Raw genomic sequence first — 19,907 nt, 5'->3', positions numbered from 1 at the left:
TATAATTGAAAAATGAAGAATCAATGAAATAGTTGGGCAGGCAATAATTTGATATAAAATAATAAAAGATTCGATATCCGTTTTCTTATCGAACCATCTTGAGTGACATTTTCACTCTTCTTATTCAAGAAAAAAACTCCTTCGTTATACAATCCAGTAGAAATACAAAAATACAGAAACAGCACTTTAGATCTCTCTTTTCTTATGAAATCGGTAAAAAATTTAAAAATACAAAACTCATAATCAAAATAAAACAACAAGTAGCCGCTCAACAAACTACATATTTCGGAAAATGAAATGAAATCTTAATTAGGGACGACGTTATTATGATTTAGTGTGCATAATTAATGTTATAAATTTTATAATGGTATATATACAGCGCTACAAGTAGTTAGTAATATATGTAAATAATTAAATTGCTTGGCTTGGAATCGTTTAATTAAGACACACGAATTAATTCTCTTAATGATTGCGAACGTCAAACTTGATATGTGACCTACGAAAAATAAATATATCTACTAAATGTCAAATCGTCATATTACGGACGAAGGACATTGCCGAAATTAAAAATGATATATAAATATAGATTGATACTTATGTAAAATTTATACAAACAAAAATATATGATTTATTTATTATTCTTCTTTGCTCTCTTTTTGTCCCTACGCAGTGTAGAACTATTTCCAATATTTAATTAGAATGTTTAATTTTGTTTTAAATATGAACTACCTTAAAAATAGTATAACTACCTATATCAAAATTTTGATATCCTTAACAAATACTTCATTGGTTTTAATGCTGGACTGATATTTTTTTGAATAGGAGAGGTTTTGTAACGACATCCTTGCGGCATACAAAGGCCTACAAACGTCATCATTACCATTATTAAGCGGCAACAACAAAGAAGCAATCTCTCAAGAATGCGGAGATCAAACCATTTGTAACCTGTTGTTGACACAAAAAATATTATACAAACACGCTCACATTGAAACAAATATTCATTTATATGTATACTCTAAGCATTCATCTATTTTTAACTTTACGATGATTTTCTATAAATAATATAACCAGAGTTCTAACAATTACAAATGTCGTTTTAGTATTTAATTGTATTTTCCTTATCTGTACACTTCCATTAATATATATACGGTTTTAATTTGTAAGATTTTTCTTCGGTGAGACATTGAATGTGATCTCTTTGTCACGTTATTCAAAGCATAAAAAATGAAATGCAAGCCATTTGGAAATGATTTCTTTTTTTATTTGAGTGGACATTTTTCCTACTACATATATTGATGCGATGGTAGTGAATTCGAAATAATAAAATTGAACAGAATAAATAATTTTCTAGATTTCTTAATTTGGCAATAAATGCTCTATAGATATCATAATATTAGTACGTTCTTACTTTATATTGTATTCTATTCTACTAAAAGCTATCTAACAGAATTATAAACCATATTTTATGAAAAATTGATGAAAAATATGCTCTATCTACGACTATTATTTTTGGCAAGTTTGAGTAGTTTTTATTAATCACAAAATAAACGCCACACCAAAAACACACGCTTTTCCAAGAAAGCAGCTAATGAAATGCAGTTTTAAATATTAAGATATTACTAAAAATAGGTCAATGAATAAACATTAGGTACTCTCTATATAAGACCACTGTTTGGCCTCAACGGAAGTTGTCGAGGCATTGCATTCAAAACAAATATGGCTACATGAATTTTCTCAAATTTCAGAGCCAATTTTATTACACTTCTGGACATTTTATCACTTGACAGTTTACAGTCATGCATTACAATATGCAATTCACATACACACACAATGCATTTAATTATTATTAACAGTAATTTTAAATTATTTTCATTATCAGTACCGCATTAATATCAATTCATTCTAATATGAATAAAGTATGCGGGTAATATACGGTGCATAATCTATATAATTTATCACCCACCTGCTAGGCTTTTGGGTGACTTCAATTTTTAATAAGTACATAGGTATATATTTCTGTTTACTTTTATTTTCTAAGTATATAGAGACAAACGGGGTAGAGCATTGTCTCTTATCCTTATACGTCTGCAAAACAAAATCCTGTTACATTTTAATCAAGATTAAGTCTTAAATATTAATAACTCACACGAAACACCTATAAAATAAGCTCATAATAATTAACACTCTGAAGCCCAGATAAACAATAATAGCCTCTCTTAATAGCATCGCTTACAAATACCGCTCACAAAATGGCCCGCTTTCATCTCGCGAACTTTTTCACGTCTTTTTGGCCCCAAATCCATCAATTCCCGTGATGGATGGACCGTTGGGCTCGACTGGGGCAATCGAAATTCAAATTCGCTAAATCTTCTCACAGTGGTATGAAAACAGGTCGGGTCGTTAACAGTGTACGCACGGGAAAAGTTTTTTTCCCTTTGTACGAAGGCATTTGCCTGGGGGGTTGCGGGCGGCGGGGAGGGCGGGGAGGGCGGGGAAGCGTCCGCGCAGACTCTCGGGCAACAGTGATTACAGGCTGCGCGCTGCTAATCACTCCGATGCGAGGTACGGCCGGAGAAAAAGATTGAGTATTGTCTCCGGTTACAATATTTTACAATGGAAATGCGCTTCGTATTACTCAAAACTTGGCACTTACGTGATTTAAAAATTACTTTATACGTTCATAGCTAGTGCAATGTTAAAATTGTCCACTATAAATTGTAATAGATGATATTAGGTATTAATTTTATCTATCTTTTCTTTATATAACTATTATTACCATTTCTACATTCATCAATACATTTTCAATTCAAGGCCTACTTTATTCAAATAGCATTATATTTCTTACGACCCGCAACAATACTATACACAATTAAATTACACTTACATTATGCGCATAAGCTTGTCGCAGATTTGTCGCGCTATATCGGCCGCCATCTTGACAGACGTCAGCGACGCCTGTCATGTGTCAGCCATTTAAATAAAAGCCACAATATTGAAGTAGTTTTAATTCAATCGAGCGACATTAAATTCACGTGAGGCTGAGCGACCCACTCATTACGACTTCATTTTGTTGTAACAACAATAAAAAGGCGCGTTTGCGTTTTATTATTCCGCTAAAGTTGACAGCTTTTGTATGGGAATCAATCTTGGTTTATTCATAATGATGAAAAATCAGTTCCAGTATACAACAAAGGAGCTAATGTTGTTTATACCTCCTTTTCATATCGCTAATGTTCTCAGAACGCTATTGTTAAAACCTTTACGGATTTATATGCCTTACATTTCGAATAATATGAAAATTATAACAGTGCCTATTCACCAGTCTTGAATTTGGTATTTTAATATTCAATAATCGTTATTTTTTTAGGAGAATTATGTAAGTATAGGTTATGTACAGCAGTAGGCAAACATATTGCTAGCCTTTGAAAAATATATACATCTATCTAAGTATCCTTGAATAAAATAAAATAAAAAAATGTTGTGTGGTTTTATGAAACCACGGTAAAAGTGAAACTGTTCGAACGGTTCCGAACACTCAAACTCAAAACTCAAACTCAAACATTTATTTATTCAATTAGACTTCTTCTAGAAGCACTTTTGAAACGTCGTTAAGTACATATTTTTAACATTTACCACCGATTTGGAAAGCAGTATCTACGGAGAAGAATCGGCAAGAAACTCCATAGTTGCTCTTTTTAATCATGTCAGATTTACAATTTTACAAATTACATAATATGTAATATCATAATATGCCAAAGAACTGTCCTGTGGTTTTTACGCGACAACCCTCCATGGGTTTTTATCTTCCATATATTCCTTAATACTGTAATAGGCTCTCTTGACAAGTACATTTTTTATATAAGATTTAAATTTAGAACTACTAAACTCTTTAATATTATGAGGAATTCTGTTGTAAAAGCGTATACCTTGGCCCATAAATGAATTTTTAACTTTAGCTAGCCGGAATAATGGCATTTCAATTTTATTTCTGTTTCTTGTGTCATAACAATGTCTATCTCCTACTTTTGTGTGTAAGTAAGCGTTATTATGTACATATAAAATATTATTAAATATATACTGCGACGGTACAGTAAGGATACCAGTATTCTTAAAGAGATCTCTTAGTGAGTCTCGAGCACGCAAATTATATACAGAGCGTATGGCTCTTTTCTGTAATATAAATATAGTTTCTATATCTGCAGCCCTGCCCCATAGCAGAATTCCATAGGACATTATGCTATGAAAGTAGCTAAAGTAAACCAATCTAGCCGTTTCTTCATCGGTGAGATGCCTTATTCTTCTAACTGCATATGCAGCTGAGCTGAGCTTAGCAGCGGTGGTGGTGACATGGGCCCCCCATTGAAGCTTCTCATCCAATGTCAAACCAAGAAAAACAGTCGATTCCACAGGGTTTAATACCTCCCCGTTTAAAATAATATTCCTTTTCACCTTTTTTACATTTGGGAGGATAAATTCTACACAATTTGTTTTTTTTGTATTTAATAGTAAATTATTAGCATTAAACCAATTGGATATGCGTAAAAGAGCAGAGTTTACTTCGTCAACATTTGTGTCATGTCTATCAACATTAAAAATTAATGAGGTGTCATCTGCAAACAGTACTATTTCACACATATCCTGCAAATAATAAGGTAGGTCATTAATATACACTAAGAACAAAAACGGTCCTAAGATAGATCCCTGCGGAACACCTATGTTAATCGGCGCACCGCGAGATTTCTCTCCATTAACGACAACGGTTTGTACCCTGTTCTGAAGATATGAAGCTATGAGATCCTGAGCTAAACCTTTGATACCATAAAAATTTAGTTTCCGTAATAGAGTGGAATGTTCTACACAGTCGAAAGCCTTAGAAAGGTCGCAGAATATCCCCAAAGCATTCTTTGAATTTTCCCATGCTTTGTATATATGTGACAAAAGAGCTACTCCGGCATCAGTGGTAGAGCGCTCCTTTGTGAATCCATACTGTTTGGCGTGCAGTAAACCATTTGATGCAAAATGACTATTTAATTGGTTAAAATTAGTTTCTCGAAGACTTTGCTCAAAGTTGGTAATATGGAAATTGGCCTATAGTTATTACTGTCTTCTTGGTCACCACTTTTAAATAAAGGAATAACTTTGCTAAACTTTAGTAAATCAGGGAATATACCACAGTCGCAACACTGATTAAATATAAACGCTAGTTGATTGGCAATGTTTTCTATGATATTATTTACTAAATTTACAGACATACCCCAGAGATCACATGTTTTTTTTAAATTTAATGTTTTAAAAGTTTTAACAATTTCATCAGCAGTCACGTGTCGCAATTCAAATAATTTGTTACACTCAGCAACGTGATCCCTCAATAAAGACTCTGCAAGCGCTGAAGACGAATTTAAATTCTTAGTTAAACTAGCAGGGACACTACTAAAGAAATCTTCAAAAGCAAGCGCAACATCAGCACTTTTGTCAATGACCCTACCAGAGTTGACAAGTTTTATGGTACTATCGTTTGATCGGATTTTGCCCAATTCACCATTAATAATTGTCCAAACCGTTTTAACTTTATTGTCAGAGTTGCGTATTTTGTCTCTGATATACAAACTCTTGGCAGTGAAACAAACTTTTTTAAATGTTTTTGAATAATTTCTAACATAACTAAGAAATGACAAGTCTTTGTTATATTGTTTCATACCATATAACTCGTAAAGAACGTTCCTGCATCTGTGTATACTAGGAGTTGCCCATTGGCTGAATGGTAAATCCTTGTTAATAGTTAAAGATTTAATTTTAAATATTTTTTCATATTCACTATGAATGAACTTAAAAAGATTTGTAAACATTTCACAAGGATTTTTATGAAAGGATTGATTATTCAGGTCAGGTAGTTTATTATCAATATTATTTCTAAATGTATGAATGCCTTTTCTAGTTATAGGCCTAACATTAATTCTTTTAAATGTTGGTATGCAATCCCATTCAAAAACTACTTTCTGGCCACAGTGATCCGAAGTTAGCGTGTTGAGAATATATTTTTCTAAACATTTGCAATCACAGTATATATTATCAATACAAGTTGCAGAAGTAGGTGTTATTCGTGTGGGCTCATCAAAAAGTTTATACAGATTAAATGAATGAAACAAATTAACTATTCGTGTTGCCGTTTGTGTGTGTGAAAGTAAATCAATATTAAAATCACCACATACTATTACCTTCTTTTTACTCCTGCCTAAACGCTTTAATATTTCTTCCATGACTGTCTCAAACAAATTGTAGTCACTGGAAGGAGGTCTGTATACGCAAACAATAATGTAACGCTCAAGCTCAACACAGGACAGTTCAATGGTGCGTTCTACAGAAAGGCTAACAATGTCAGTTCGTTCCTTGCATTTTAAACTATTGTGTACAAAAATAAGAGAACCTCCATGAATAGCATTTGTCCTAAAGTATATACTTTTTAATTTATAATTATCAATATTTATTAACAACTGACATTGTTTAAGCCAATGTTCTGTTACACAAAATATTTTAGTTCTATTATGATTTAAAAATAATTCTATTTCTAATAATTTGCTAGCCAAGCCTTGAATATTTTGATGTACAATAGAAAAAGGCTGCTTAGCTGTTGTCTTACATACTAGTTTAAATCTAGCTTAGGGCTAGTTTGTCTATCAACACTTAACCTAGGTTGATGTATATAATTACTACTACATAAAATTATAGTAGATCGATGGTCTGCTACTGAACATGTATCAGACTGGTTAATAATTTTATATGCTATTAACATAGCAAGTTCTCTCTTATATCTAGATGGCAGATACACTGTATTCTTTGTCAAACAAAAAGATTTTGTACAAGAATTTATGTCAAAATATATAAATGCATCACTATGATGATTTGTTAAATTATATAATTTTAAATTAATATTATAGATAAATTTGTTTTGATTTTGTGTCAAACCAGGCAAATATGGCAATGTACACAACATAAATTTGCATTTTGTCTCACTACTAATTTTCAACATTTTTTGAAATCCTATATCAATGTCATGTTTTTTTAAATTAAAACTATCTCCGTATAATATAATAACAATACTATTTTCCTTAAAACTAAAATTATCTAACGAATTCATGATATATGTAAATGAACTATTAGGAGTGCAAAAATTGGTTACTTTATGCCCTAAGTTGTTAAGCAAAGCGCCAAATCCCTGACCTATATTATCTGACAACACAACAATTTTCTGCATGGAAAGATGTTTTGTTTTACTAGATGAAATTGTTGCCGTTGGTTGGATACTATGTATGTCAGTGCAGTCAATGGTCTTATGGGGCGACGGTTGCTCATTGTCACTTATGGAACACTGACATACATAGTTATTGGTCATGGACTCGAAGCGATCCATATTTTCATTGCTTAACTTTATTAAGTAATCTGCCTCTTTTATGTGTTCAGTAATTTGTAACTGGGCAGCACAATATTCTTGTTTGAGGTCACTGCTTTGTGTAGCGCATGTCGCGTGTCGGTCGGCTGCCGAGTAGGTATACCTACTCGGCAGCCGCGATACACGCGACATGCGCTACACAGACCAAAAAGTTTGAGACGATGTAATAAAAGTTTCACTTTAAAAATTAAAATACAGTTTAAAATGAACTATTAGACTATTAGCTCTACTACTAAACATAACAAGACTTTCTGCCCACAAGTTTATTTGTATCAGTATTATGCAGTTAGCGTGTTGTTTCATCATTACCTGTTGTTTTTCTTTGTGGACAGATAGAAATTATCACCATCAAAGTTTATTCTTACAAATTATTTTTAAATTGCATTTTAAACACGACGCATCTGTCGCCGAATACACACGCAATCAAAACGTCATTTGTTTCATAAAACGTAGCATATTTTTATATTTTTAACTCTTAACGATAATTAAAATATCCCAATAAATTGCAACAACAATTATTTTGATTTGGCGAAATAAAATCAATCAAAACTTTCCATTATAACACGAAACTATAGTAATATTATAAGAACCAATCAATATTTTATCACTTGCAAGTATAATAATTGCATAATAAACTGGCAATTTAATAATGATAGACAAATTTGTGCAAATGTTTCGTTTTATTAATCGACACTTTAGTTTCGCGTGCAAACATTATATAAATCGTTCACGACCAACACGGGCACTTACAATTTGGATAATGGATAACATAACGCTCAGTTCGTGACATTTGCGGATTATTTCTAGTTAGTCATTTGTAAGTTAGTAATTTGCTGAAGTCAGTATCGATTTCTAACGCTGTGTATTCAACTAAATATAAATAAACGAAAGCGACATACAAATAGATGATTAGTTAGAAAAAATTAACAATAGTTACCTACGTGTCAAGTCCCACACACTCGGCATTACAAACAGTGTAGAAAAAACCGAAGGCGTCCTAAACGCATGGTACAAAAAGTGGCTCTTACGGAACGGTATCGGTCGGCGCGCTCAAAGGCGCCGGCGACCGCTCATTTCACACCATCATCCGATAAAGCCTCGGCCTGCCATACGTGATCTAATGACAACTACTAAAACGACGCAACCAGTTTTGGAAAACAGAATTTCATCTCTATGAGTGCTAGTTTAAGAACCACTTTGTCTCTACTTATTATTTGTTTTTAAGTTTAATATTGACAGTTGGCTTTACTGTTCTGCAAAAAATAAACAGCAATTATTTTCTGTTTCCAATATTTATAAATATATAAATTTATTCCTTATATTTTATTTCTACATTAATTAACAATTATTTATAAGTTACATTATCGTTCATCACCAATCTTGTAAGTCAGGTATCCAGCGAGCGAGGGGCGGGCGGCATACAATAGCCGGAACTGCGGCGGGATGTCGTGATGTCACCGACAATTTTCTAAACCTTCATTCAACTTTCAAGACCGTGTCCCTTGACTTAGAGCCGATTCATTCAGCCGTTTATTCGATTGTAGCCTTAATGTCGCCTTTTACATCGTTTGTGTTCATTCAATTTGCTAACGAATTGATTATTTTAAGATGGGTAATTTATTGTTTTATTAATTTTTTTTTAATAAATCATTCTCATTATTACTTGATGTTGTTAGATATTATTGTTACCTATATATCTATTTTTTAATTTAAAAATGTCTTCAATTTATTTCACATCACACATCCTAATTCCGAAAGCATCTAATAATATAGAAGTAGGTACCTACCTTATTCTGTAATAAGAACAATATTTTGATCTCACCTTGACATTTTATCATATGATATTTGTCGTAAGTCTAAATATTAATGTGATTGATAGCTGTTATACATAAATAATAAATTTAATTAATATAGGACATATAAATATTATGATATACGTTTCAAAATATCTCACATAAGATAAATTAAGGAAGTATTAAAACTGCTGCGAATAAAACTGGACTTATGACACAGTTTTATGTCTTGCATAACATCAAAAACATGTTATAGATTCATTGGTCAGTTATGTAAATAAAAATATCGAAAACAAACAAAACAGAAGGGTTTTTAAACAGGAAGGATACTTTTTCACAATAAGTTTCAAGATTGAAAAGCACCATGTTTTGGTATTGGACCGCAAGAACCAAAGACCGCTTGTCTTAAACAAATTTTTGAAGGACTCATTTAGATTAAAATGAGTTACTTTGTTATAGAACATAAATAAAAGCAAAGCATAATAGATACATAATATTCAAAAATGTAGAGAAAATTGTTTCATTTTTCAATCTTATAACAATAATATGATGTCTCATGAGAAAAAATAAAAAGCTGTCATATGGATTTCGTTAGAATAAAGTTAGAAACTTAGAAAAATTCATCAGGCGAGATCGTGGCCAAGCGCTTTCTATCGTACAATAAAAAAAAATATATTCATTTCTGATGCCCAAGGGTTTGACGTCAAAGTTCCCCTTTGCGAATAGCCTGTATATAATAATCACAAATTAATATTATACGTCTCTAAAACTCATATCACGGCGAGATAATTACACATAAGGATGTTAGGAAAACAAAAAAGTGTGCTGTGAAAGGATGGGCACAATGTGTTAGATATTAATTCCCAAATTAGAGGTTACGTTGTTTGTTACAAAGGTGTTCGGACAAAAACTTCGACAGAAGTGCTAAGAGACCGATTATTATTTAAGGTTTGTAATGATCCAACTCAAACAGCTGCCTCAGCAAATATTTATTATTGGATTGGTAACTTAAAAAATGTTGATGCACAAATAATAGTAAACAATGTGTGCTTTGGGCTAACTCTACAAATATGACTTGGGGTGTTATCTCAATGTTTACCTTATAGAAAATAAAGACAATATATATTTTACACTATGAAAATGTAATATTGTTTATTTAATGTTTTACATACTGGACTTTACCTCATTGTTTGTATTTTTTTTTATTCGTTAGGTTATTTAGCTCTAGGTACATGGTTAAGGAAGTTTTTGCTCTAGCTACATTTAGATGGTTACTAAGGTTCCCACCTTTGTTCAATACCATGCCATATTCAAATCTACCAATATTTCAAATAAGTATCAGCTTTCTACCTTTAACTGGGAAATAAGAAATACCTATGTACTATACTACACTTAATTTCCTCTCAAATTTAAATTATAGATAAAAGAAAATTCAGTAAGACTTGAATAAATTTACCTTATATCCATAATTCCTTCCTACCTACTTCGTAAGTTTTACCGACAAACCATTCAAATTACCCGTTTATTAAAGCAATGGAACATAAACATGTTGAAATTATCCGTCACTTAACAGTAAAAGATATCCACAAATATGTTACAATTGGTAAAATATTAGCAATGTATCTGCGCACAATACCGCCATTAATAATTTTGTTTAGCATTGTTGTAAATGATTTACGCCCGAGACGGTGCATGGATATCATTTTGATTTATGACACTTTAATGGATCTTGTTACTAAGTTAAGAACATATTGTTTATGCTCTAACGCTAGTTTGTGGAGGAAATAGATTCTTGGAGGAAATCAAGTCACACTAGAATGAGCGTTTGTAAACATCTTTATCGTCTCGTAATCAAGGAATATTCTATTTAGTTTATTTGTAAATTAAGTAAATTTGTTTAAATAAGGAATACATTTATATATATTTCTTTAGTATTTACTATTTATATTGTAAAAAAAACTGAATATCAAAAATAATGTAACAAAATTGAAAAATAAATTGTCACTGATATTTTTGGAGTTTTATTTTATAAACAATTGATTTCTATGAACCCACCCACCATTTTTAAAATAATAAAGCTTAAAACAATAATACATAACCATCTAACTCTATCCTACTTGTTTAAGCTCAAAATTTAAAAAAAATATTTACAAATTTACCTACCTTCAACGTAAAACAGATATTAAGAAGGAACAAATTACTATTGGATTAATTTAAATAAATGTGTTTATATGCTATATGTAGCGTATCAGTATCTAAGTACATACACATTTCAAAATAAAATATGACCAACCATTTTTTATTTTAATTTATTCGTCCAGCTTTTTTGTAACTGCTACTATGTTGTTTTTAATTTAAAAAAATTTAATATTTTCCAAGAAAAGTTAAATAATTATAAATATTACAAAATATAGGCCAAAAATACTATTTTTTGTTTATACTCATTAAACTTATTGTTACTAGGTTTTGCCCGACTCTTCGAATGAGATCGAATCCACCTGAAGGCACAAAAAATTGCAATAAAATCGGTCCAGCCACATATTATAAAAATCAAAACACATTCTTGTTAAATATGAACAATGAAAGCTGAACTGTAGACTGCAGCTGACTGTAGCTGTCTGTAAATACTAGGAGCAAGTGCTAAATCGATAAATCCTGTTTAATGTCCGTATTAAGTCAACTCACCGTTCTCTTACAGGTGCAGTATGATTCAGTATGCCCTAGATAAATAATTAAATAAAGCAAGTTTCAATATAATTAATTTTATTCATAAATAATTAATTTACGTTGGAACTTTATCTCCCAAATCTAATAAGATCTGTGCCACTATTGTAGTTTAACTTATTGTAATACAATTTATCACATTCCGACCAGCCAGTTTGAAAATTCCTTTAAAATATTTTTTATCTGTATTAGTGGCTAATCAGGGAGGCAATGACTCGACAATTGTTCAAGTAGCAATATCACGACCTATTAGATCACAAATGTGGGTCGTTGCGGTCGTTACAGCGTGAAACGGACCACCTCCGCGTTCATTTTTTACCATTCAAAAATTTCTTCTCTAACTCAAACCCCCCACGAAGGATTAGGAACTTTAGTAACACTTCAACACTCCGGTAAAAAGCGTAATAATCTGATTAAATTTATCGTTTACCACCCAGATAGAATAACCAAGTTGAACAAATTCAATAAAACAAGATGTACCATAATAATTGTTTCTTTTAATATACTGCTTACAACTATAACAATGAAATCTATTTACAAAGCGAATAATATTTAAGCTTATCTAGGTACACTATAACGACAAGACCAAATAAATACGATTTACAATTTTCCATAACTTCACTAACATTAAAACATGGAATGTTCACTTGATAGAATATTTACAATCACTAAATAAATAAATTATTATCATCACTAGCACGAACATTTATTAATTTTTAAGTACGTCTATATTTGAGATCACTTAAATATATGTCGTTGATTATGAGGTTGCTGGTTTATAAAAACTTTAAATCGATTAGCGTATTTAGGCCTCTCACAACACCGTCGGCTAACACGCGAACCTTAAAATCTACGAATACTAACGGAATAACCAAAGACTATTTACATATAGGAACAAAATAACTTATTATATTTAATTTAGGTTAATAAATATTTAACGGGAACCAAAGAAGAATCGTGTTAACTTGAATATTTCTCATAAATCTGTACTTACAACCTAGCATTGCACATGTTGTAACAGTTCACAAGATCTTGGTGATGTCACGCGACGGGAAGCAGCGGTGGCTGCAGGTAGCAGGGACGGAGGGCATGGGCGGCCGCTTGCAAGAGCTCTGCCTGGTACCTATGTGCTGCCAGTATGTACGGTGAGGGCATCGACAAATCCAACCTCGGAATGGGAGGCATCACTTGCATTGTTATCATCGGCTGAGGAGGTGACGGTGACGATCTAGGTGGTTCTGGCTCCAACAAGGCATCTATTGTAAACGCTCTTCGTGGTCTCTCCCGTGGTAAAACTGTCACAGCTACTTCAGGTAATTCAGCGGGTTCAGGACTCATTTGCGAACACATTGGCGGCGTATACAAACTTGCGCTGGGCAATGCCGACGGCGGAGGTGGCGCATTCGCTTGCCGAGCCAAAAATGCCCTATTAAAACTTGCAAGGGCGGCCAATTCAGCATTAAGATTATCTTTTTCACCTTTCTGCAACTTGAATCTTTTTCTGCGTCGCAATAAGGAACCGTTCTCGAACATATCGAAGGCCTGAGGATGCAAAGTCCAATAAGCTCCTTTGCCAGGTCTGTCCGGTCTTCGTGGCACTTTCACGAAACAATCGTTGAAAGAAAGATTGTGTCTCAATGAATTCTGCCATCTCTGCGTGTTTCTTCTGTAGTAAGGAAATCGGTCCATTATAAACCGATATATCTCTGATAGCGGCAACATGCGTTCCGGTGAACTCCATATTGCCATTGCTGTTAGCGAAATGTAAGAATAAGGTGGTTTTTGATCACCATACGATTCACGTGATGGTCGCGGCATGGTCACTTCCACTGAGGACCGGCAACAAGATTATGTTACAAAATGAATTTGTGTAACCGGCACAGCGTGTAGTCACGTCACTTCGATGCGAGGTGTGAAAAAGAACTGAGGCGCGGAGAGCTTGCCGGTTGATCCGCCCGCCTTGTAGGGGTCCCACTGTGTATGAGTAGAGCCGCTAGATTCTCGCTTTCGATTGGCTGGGTACGCGACCAATGGGAAACGAGAACTTTCAGGTATGATGTCGGCTCACTAACAAGGAATTTAAATTGATATTATGTTTATATTGCCTCCAAACATCCTTTGTGATGACACCGCTTTTTATTTAGCGTATGTAAATTACAATGATACAGAAAAAGAGATTTGAATTATGCACCAATTCAACGATGAATGTATATTATTATGTAGTCTCAGTAGGTAGGTATAACAAATTGCACTCACTGCAGTTTGAATAAATTAGTTATGATTTTAATGAAAATAATGCAGTTTCTAAACATTGTGTTACAAAAATATAATATATGCAGATCTGGTACTTCAGGTGTATTTTAAATATTGCTTGTTGTAAAAAGTCATCGAGGAAGGACTCCTTCAGGCTTCAACAGACGAGTATATTTTAAATATCACATTTTACCAGCTAAAATACTTTATATTTTACATTGAATCACATTAAATGAAAGCTTGCCGGTAAAGAATTATCTTGATGGTAAATATTTATAGAAAGTAAGTATACACAGTTTTTGTACGAACCAACGATTTAGAAGTAACAAAAAACGAATCGGACACGACTAATTTTTTACTTCCTAGACACAGAAGGTGACTGAACTGTAACAGTCAGGCTAAAATAAAAATAAGGCTTTACAAATAACACAATAAAAGATAACTCTTCTGAAGACCGGTGCGAATCTTTAAGTTTGAGTTTAAAAATACATAAATAACATTAAACTCAAATATTTGTACATATTCAACAAGATTTCTTTTGAGAAGCTTTTATAGTACCTAGTTCTTATAGGGTACCTAGTGGTTATTATTATAAATATGTATCCCAACATATTGATAATTAAATTTGAAATATTTGTGTATCAATTCGACTACCACTGTAATAAATTATTATTATTTATTTATTTAAATAGGTACACATCACAGCTGACAATTTATTATGCCATCAATAAAGGTATTTACAATATCTACACACCTTTGGTGTTGAATACATACAGGTTTCAAACACCAAATTACAATATACATATACATATTTAGGTATATATATATATATATATATATATATATATATTATAAACACATTTTCAATGGATTTTTTTTTAAAACGATTACCTAAAGAAATACCCAAATGTGCATACAAACACTTGCCGCAATCAAACTTAAAAGTGTTGTTTTAAAACAGCGACTAATTTTTATGAAGTAGAAAGCACGATAAAAAATGTAGAGTCAGAATGATTTTTTACACTTTATCACCTACATACTGGAGAAAAGTAAACAAAAGTTTTAGTCTGACATTAATGAAGTGGACATAACAAGTGCGTGTGTGAAATAAGCTTGATATGAATTTGACTGCCATTTAAATAAAGAAGCTCTTTATTAAAAAAATCTGTGGAATTTCTTGTCTAAAAATGTTGCTACAATATTCGTGGTAACCTACTTACTTCCAAGTTTTTTTTTAATTTTAACACCACGTTTTAATTAATAGAAATCGCCTTGATTAAAATAAGGCGAGTCATCTTCCTAATACCTACCTACTACTTCACTACATAGTACCTATAGTAGGTTTTAGACAAAGCGGGCGAAGCCAAGGGCGGTAAGCTAGTAAGAAATACAATTAAAAGCTCGACGAGAAAAAAATATATTTGTGCAAAAATATTTTTCATAATATCAATTATCATAATTACTTAATAAACATTAGGTAAATACAAATGAATATTTGTATGTATAAATTATTATAAATTTATAAGTTACTTATAGTATCTACATATAGTACATATAGTACATATAGTAGGTAGTACTATATGCATTTGCTACTTCACTTGTATACCTTCTTACTAACAAACAGTTACTACCAGTATTTTTGGAACATTACTTTTTACGTTTACTTGGAACATTGTCGTTATACACCGTAATTTTGATAATAAATAAAGAGAGTAGTACCTAAACATGTAGAGTCTATAGAATATAATTTTCAACATCTTTGACTCTTAAAAAATAAAAACCGGCCAAGTGCGAGTCGGGCTCGCGCACAAAGGGTTCCGTAGCAGCAAATATAATAAATTACAGTTAAATCAACCTATCTCAAAAACTATAAGAGATACTTTGATCAAACCAAAAATCGTTGAAAGAGTTAATTAGCATGCATCACCTCTATTTTTTTTAGAATTTTATACCCCGTAGTTATAAAAATAGAGGGGGGGGGGACATACTTTTTACGACTTTGAGAGCTGATATCTCAAAAACCGTTCACTTTAAGAAAAATGTTTTTTAGAAAACTTTATATCATTTTAAAAGACCTTTCCATTGATACCCCACACGGGTATGTACATCGAAAAAAAAAATTTCATCCCTCAGTTACATGTATGGGGGGCCCCACCCCCAATTCTTTTTTTTACTATTTAGTGTCATATTTTTGTAGCGGTTCATACAACACATATTCCCATCAAATTTCATCACTGTAGTACTTATAGTTTCCGAGTAAATCGGCTGTGACAGACGGACAGACGGACAGACGGACAGACGGACATGACGAAACTATAAGGGTTCCGTTTTTGCCATTTTGGCTACGGAACCCTAAAAAAGAGCAACCAACAAATATTTTTAGTATTATGAGAATACAATTGATAGAAAGTTACAAAGGGTAGGTTATTAATTATAGGCAAAGGACTTAAAAAGCTTCATCTGAAGGCTAATCAAACCTTAATCAAATACTATGCAAAGATATCCGAAAAGTACGTATGCCGGTATGTAGGCACCTAATTACAGAATATTGTAATCACTGTGATTAGATGATAGGTTCCTATAACTTTAGCCTACCTATAGGTATAATGTATTTACTCAGTTAGCTCTATGTGAATCTAACATTTTAAAAACCACCAACACAAGTCACACCTCATGTGAAGCATGTAGGTATCATTTTGATGCAAACATTTTGGATTTATTTTTCACCAAAAGATACCTACATAAAAATATTAACTTTTAAAATATTCACTTTCGAAGTATACCTACATAAAAATAACTGTAAAATCAAAATATTATTCATAAACACGTAATACTAATTTTACCCGAAACGTTAAAAGTAAAAAGACAAGTATTATAATTGGAAATAAAATTATATCGATACAAATATCTCGGTCATTTTTCTTCTCCACCTTTTATAACGTCATATATACGCATTTACCTATATTTTATTAAGAATTCTATGTCTAGGTAATAGAGTTGAATTTTAAACAGCATGGTATTACATATGCTGTTTTTGTATGAAGCATGTAAGCATGCGAGCATAGCGCGAGTGCTGCGAATTCGTCACGGATGCTTATCGAGCGGGCAGTCGATAAAGGCGGCTTGTCGATGTTTTATTATTAGAGGGAAGCAGCCGGTAATCACCCACGCTTTCCACGAGATCTCATGGGATTCATTACACTAGATGTTTATCTTTGTACCGTATGACCGCATGAGGTAATTGAAAATTTCAAAGTAATTGCGCTTATGAGAATGTACTAAGCACTTATATCAACACATTATGAAATTGCTTTTGTTGAATTTGAATCCAATTTGACATAATTCTATTTTAGATTAATGAAGTTTTATCTATTTGGTTTACTGTTATCTACATACGTAATGTATAGATAATTATTTAACTGAAGTACTTATGTAACGACGTATGGTTGGAATTAAAGACTAGAAGAATTATCTAACAATCTTCTTGAAACTCTTTAATTTAATACGCTTGATCGCATTAAAGAAAGAGCAAAGGCGTATAATTTTAAAACAAACATTAAGTGGAGAAGTGACGTATAATTACTAGGATTTTTCATTTTTATATTTAATATTTGCCTATACGTTTATGGAAATGGCAAAGAAACTGTAAACATATGACAGTTGAACATAATTTTGATAAGCGGACCATTTGATAACTGCATTATCATATTATCAATTCCATATTCATATTATGTCACGGCAAGACTTTAACTAAGATGATGAAATTAAAACTAAATAAATTATGTTTTGATTAATTTACTACTCTAGTCTCTACGTCAAAAAAGCTCAACGCATACTCGAAAATCATTATTCAACAATACAGATCGAAGCTGCGAAATAGTAAAATCATGTCCGAGTCACGCTCCCAGTGACAGCACTTCTCCATTACCAAAGCCAAGACATTCGAGATAATTAATTCTAAACACCATCTCGAACTTAAAAAAGCTCTCAGGGTACGTCCGTCGTTACTTGCATATTTTTTTGTTTGAAACGAAAAATTTTTTCGCGCGCCCTCGCGATTTGGCCAGAGGGTGATTTATGATAAAAGTTATAAGCGGCATTTTTAATATCAACGAGCCTTTTAAGCCTGCGCCCTTTATAGATGCCGCGGCAGATAACCTAATTAACAAACGTTATATATCATTGGTCGCGGCTGAGCGCAAATATGAGCGTGTGTTCTTACTGGACTGATTTAATTGGATTTACTTGGGTTAGCTCGAAACAGTTAAGGATATTTACACTAAATGCTACATTTCACAAATAAAATTAGATATAGTACAAAATTATTTATAGTTCGCTATTAAGATTACTGCTGATTGCTTTCTTATTAACTTACTAGGTAATCTTTAAAGTTTGCGGAGTGTTTGAACGATAGCATTTCCCATTTCCTTTGCAAACAAGAAGCCTGGTAGAGATAACTGCTTTAACCAATATGACAGAAACTTTTAACAAAATCAGTACCCACACTCATTTTGTAACATGTCTTTTCATTTCATATGTAATTTATGCAAATTAATTAATTGGATATTATTACCCGTTTTGAATCTGTATGAAAAATTAAGAAATAAAGCAGCAGCAAAATTTTAGCAGTTGGTTTTCCCATGTGATAATATTATCATTTATTATGTATTTAAGATACCTTTAGATAATGTGTTACAAAAACACACGTACCTATTTATGAAATTTAATAATTGTTATGACTAATAACAACATAGCTCTATCATCCATGTAGAGATTAATTGATTCCCTCAACCTGACTGACTCCACAGTATGAAGCAGAAAAACACCAAATTCCATACAAAAATGAAACAAAAACTATCCAATAAATAACAGCAGCGTGTTCAAAGCAGCCACGATACAAAACAGAAGGTTCGTGTATACTGTATCAATGTTTATGTTAGTTTTGCTTTACAACGACTGTGCAAACGAAGTCACGTCAAGTCGTACCAATCACTGCGAGGGATTTTGAGACTTTCCTGGTGTAGATTATACAATGCTGACGATTATAAAATGTGTAATACAGTTTTGCAGTGGCTTTTTATGGGATTTATATTTGGATTTTTTTTTTCTTTGGAAAATAATTTCTTCTAAGCATCTTCTTAACTTAATATATTATGTACTTGCTTTTTAAGCTAAATTTTTTGTTTGCCCTCTACACTCTATCTAATTTATACCTAAACTTTTTTTATTAGATAGAGTATCCCTTGTGCATAATTTGCTGAAAATATCTTTATACACATTTCATTCCACTCCAGTTTAAAGTCAAGTACATAACTATGTTACCTACAGTTAAAACAGTAATTTAAAATTAAGAAATGAAAGCGTGTATAATAAATTAATAGCCTTTTAATATTCTTATAAGAAATCTTAAAATCAGGACGCGTAATCGATCAGATAACAAGATTCCTTACCGATAAGAAAAGCATGGATTTTACAAAATACAAAAAAATTCACGTCTAATTTTTGACCATAAGACTCATAACTAAAAAGATATAGATACAAATCCGAAAAAAATACGTTTTTTTTTTGCTATACTTTAGAACTATACATAAATCGAGCATTGTATGCTATTCAAGCGATATATGTATTTCACTGGGCAACACTTGCACGAAGCTTAAATACCGGTCGTCGGAAACGGAAGCGTCGGTACA

General features: G+C 32.3%; 1 protein-coding gene across 1 annotated transcript; it reads right to left on the bottom strand.

Annotated features, from left to right (window-relative positions):
- Positions 1-12,163: 12,163 nt before the first annotated feature.
- fd96Cb (forkhead domain 96Cb) lies at positions 12,164-13,868 on the bottom strand. Its single transcript, XM_089695920.1, has one exon. The coding sequence runs from the start codon at positions 13,780-13,782 to the stop codon at positions 13,006-13,008; it is 777 nt and encodes a 258-aa protein (XP_089552046.1). The 5' UTR covers positions 13,783-13,868; the 3' UTR covers positions 12,164-13,005.
- Between the last annotated feature and the right edge of the window lie 6,039 nt (positions 13,869-19,907).

Source organism: Colias philodice, chromosome 6 (assembly GCF_061535455.1).
Source record: "Colias philodice isolate Cphi_HAF_F1 chromosome 6, ilColPhil1 Martin Lab GWU primary, whole genome shotgun sequence".
In the NCBI taxonomy this organism is placed as follows: domain Eukaryota; kingdom Metazoa; phylum Arthropoda; class Insecta; order Lepidoptera; family Pieridae; genus Colias; species Colias philodice.
This window is presented reverse-complemented; position numbering and strand designations above follow the sequence as displayed.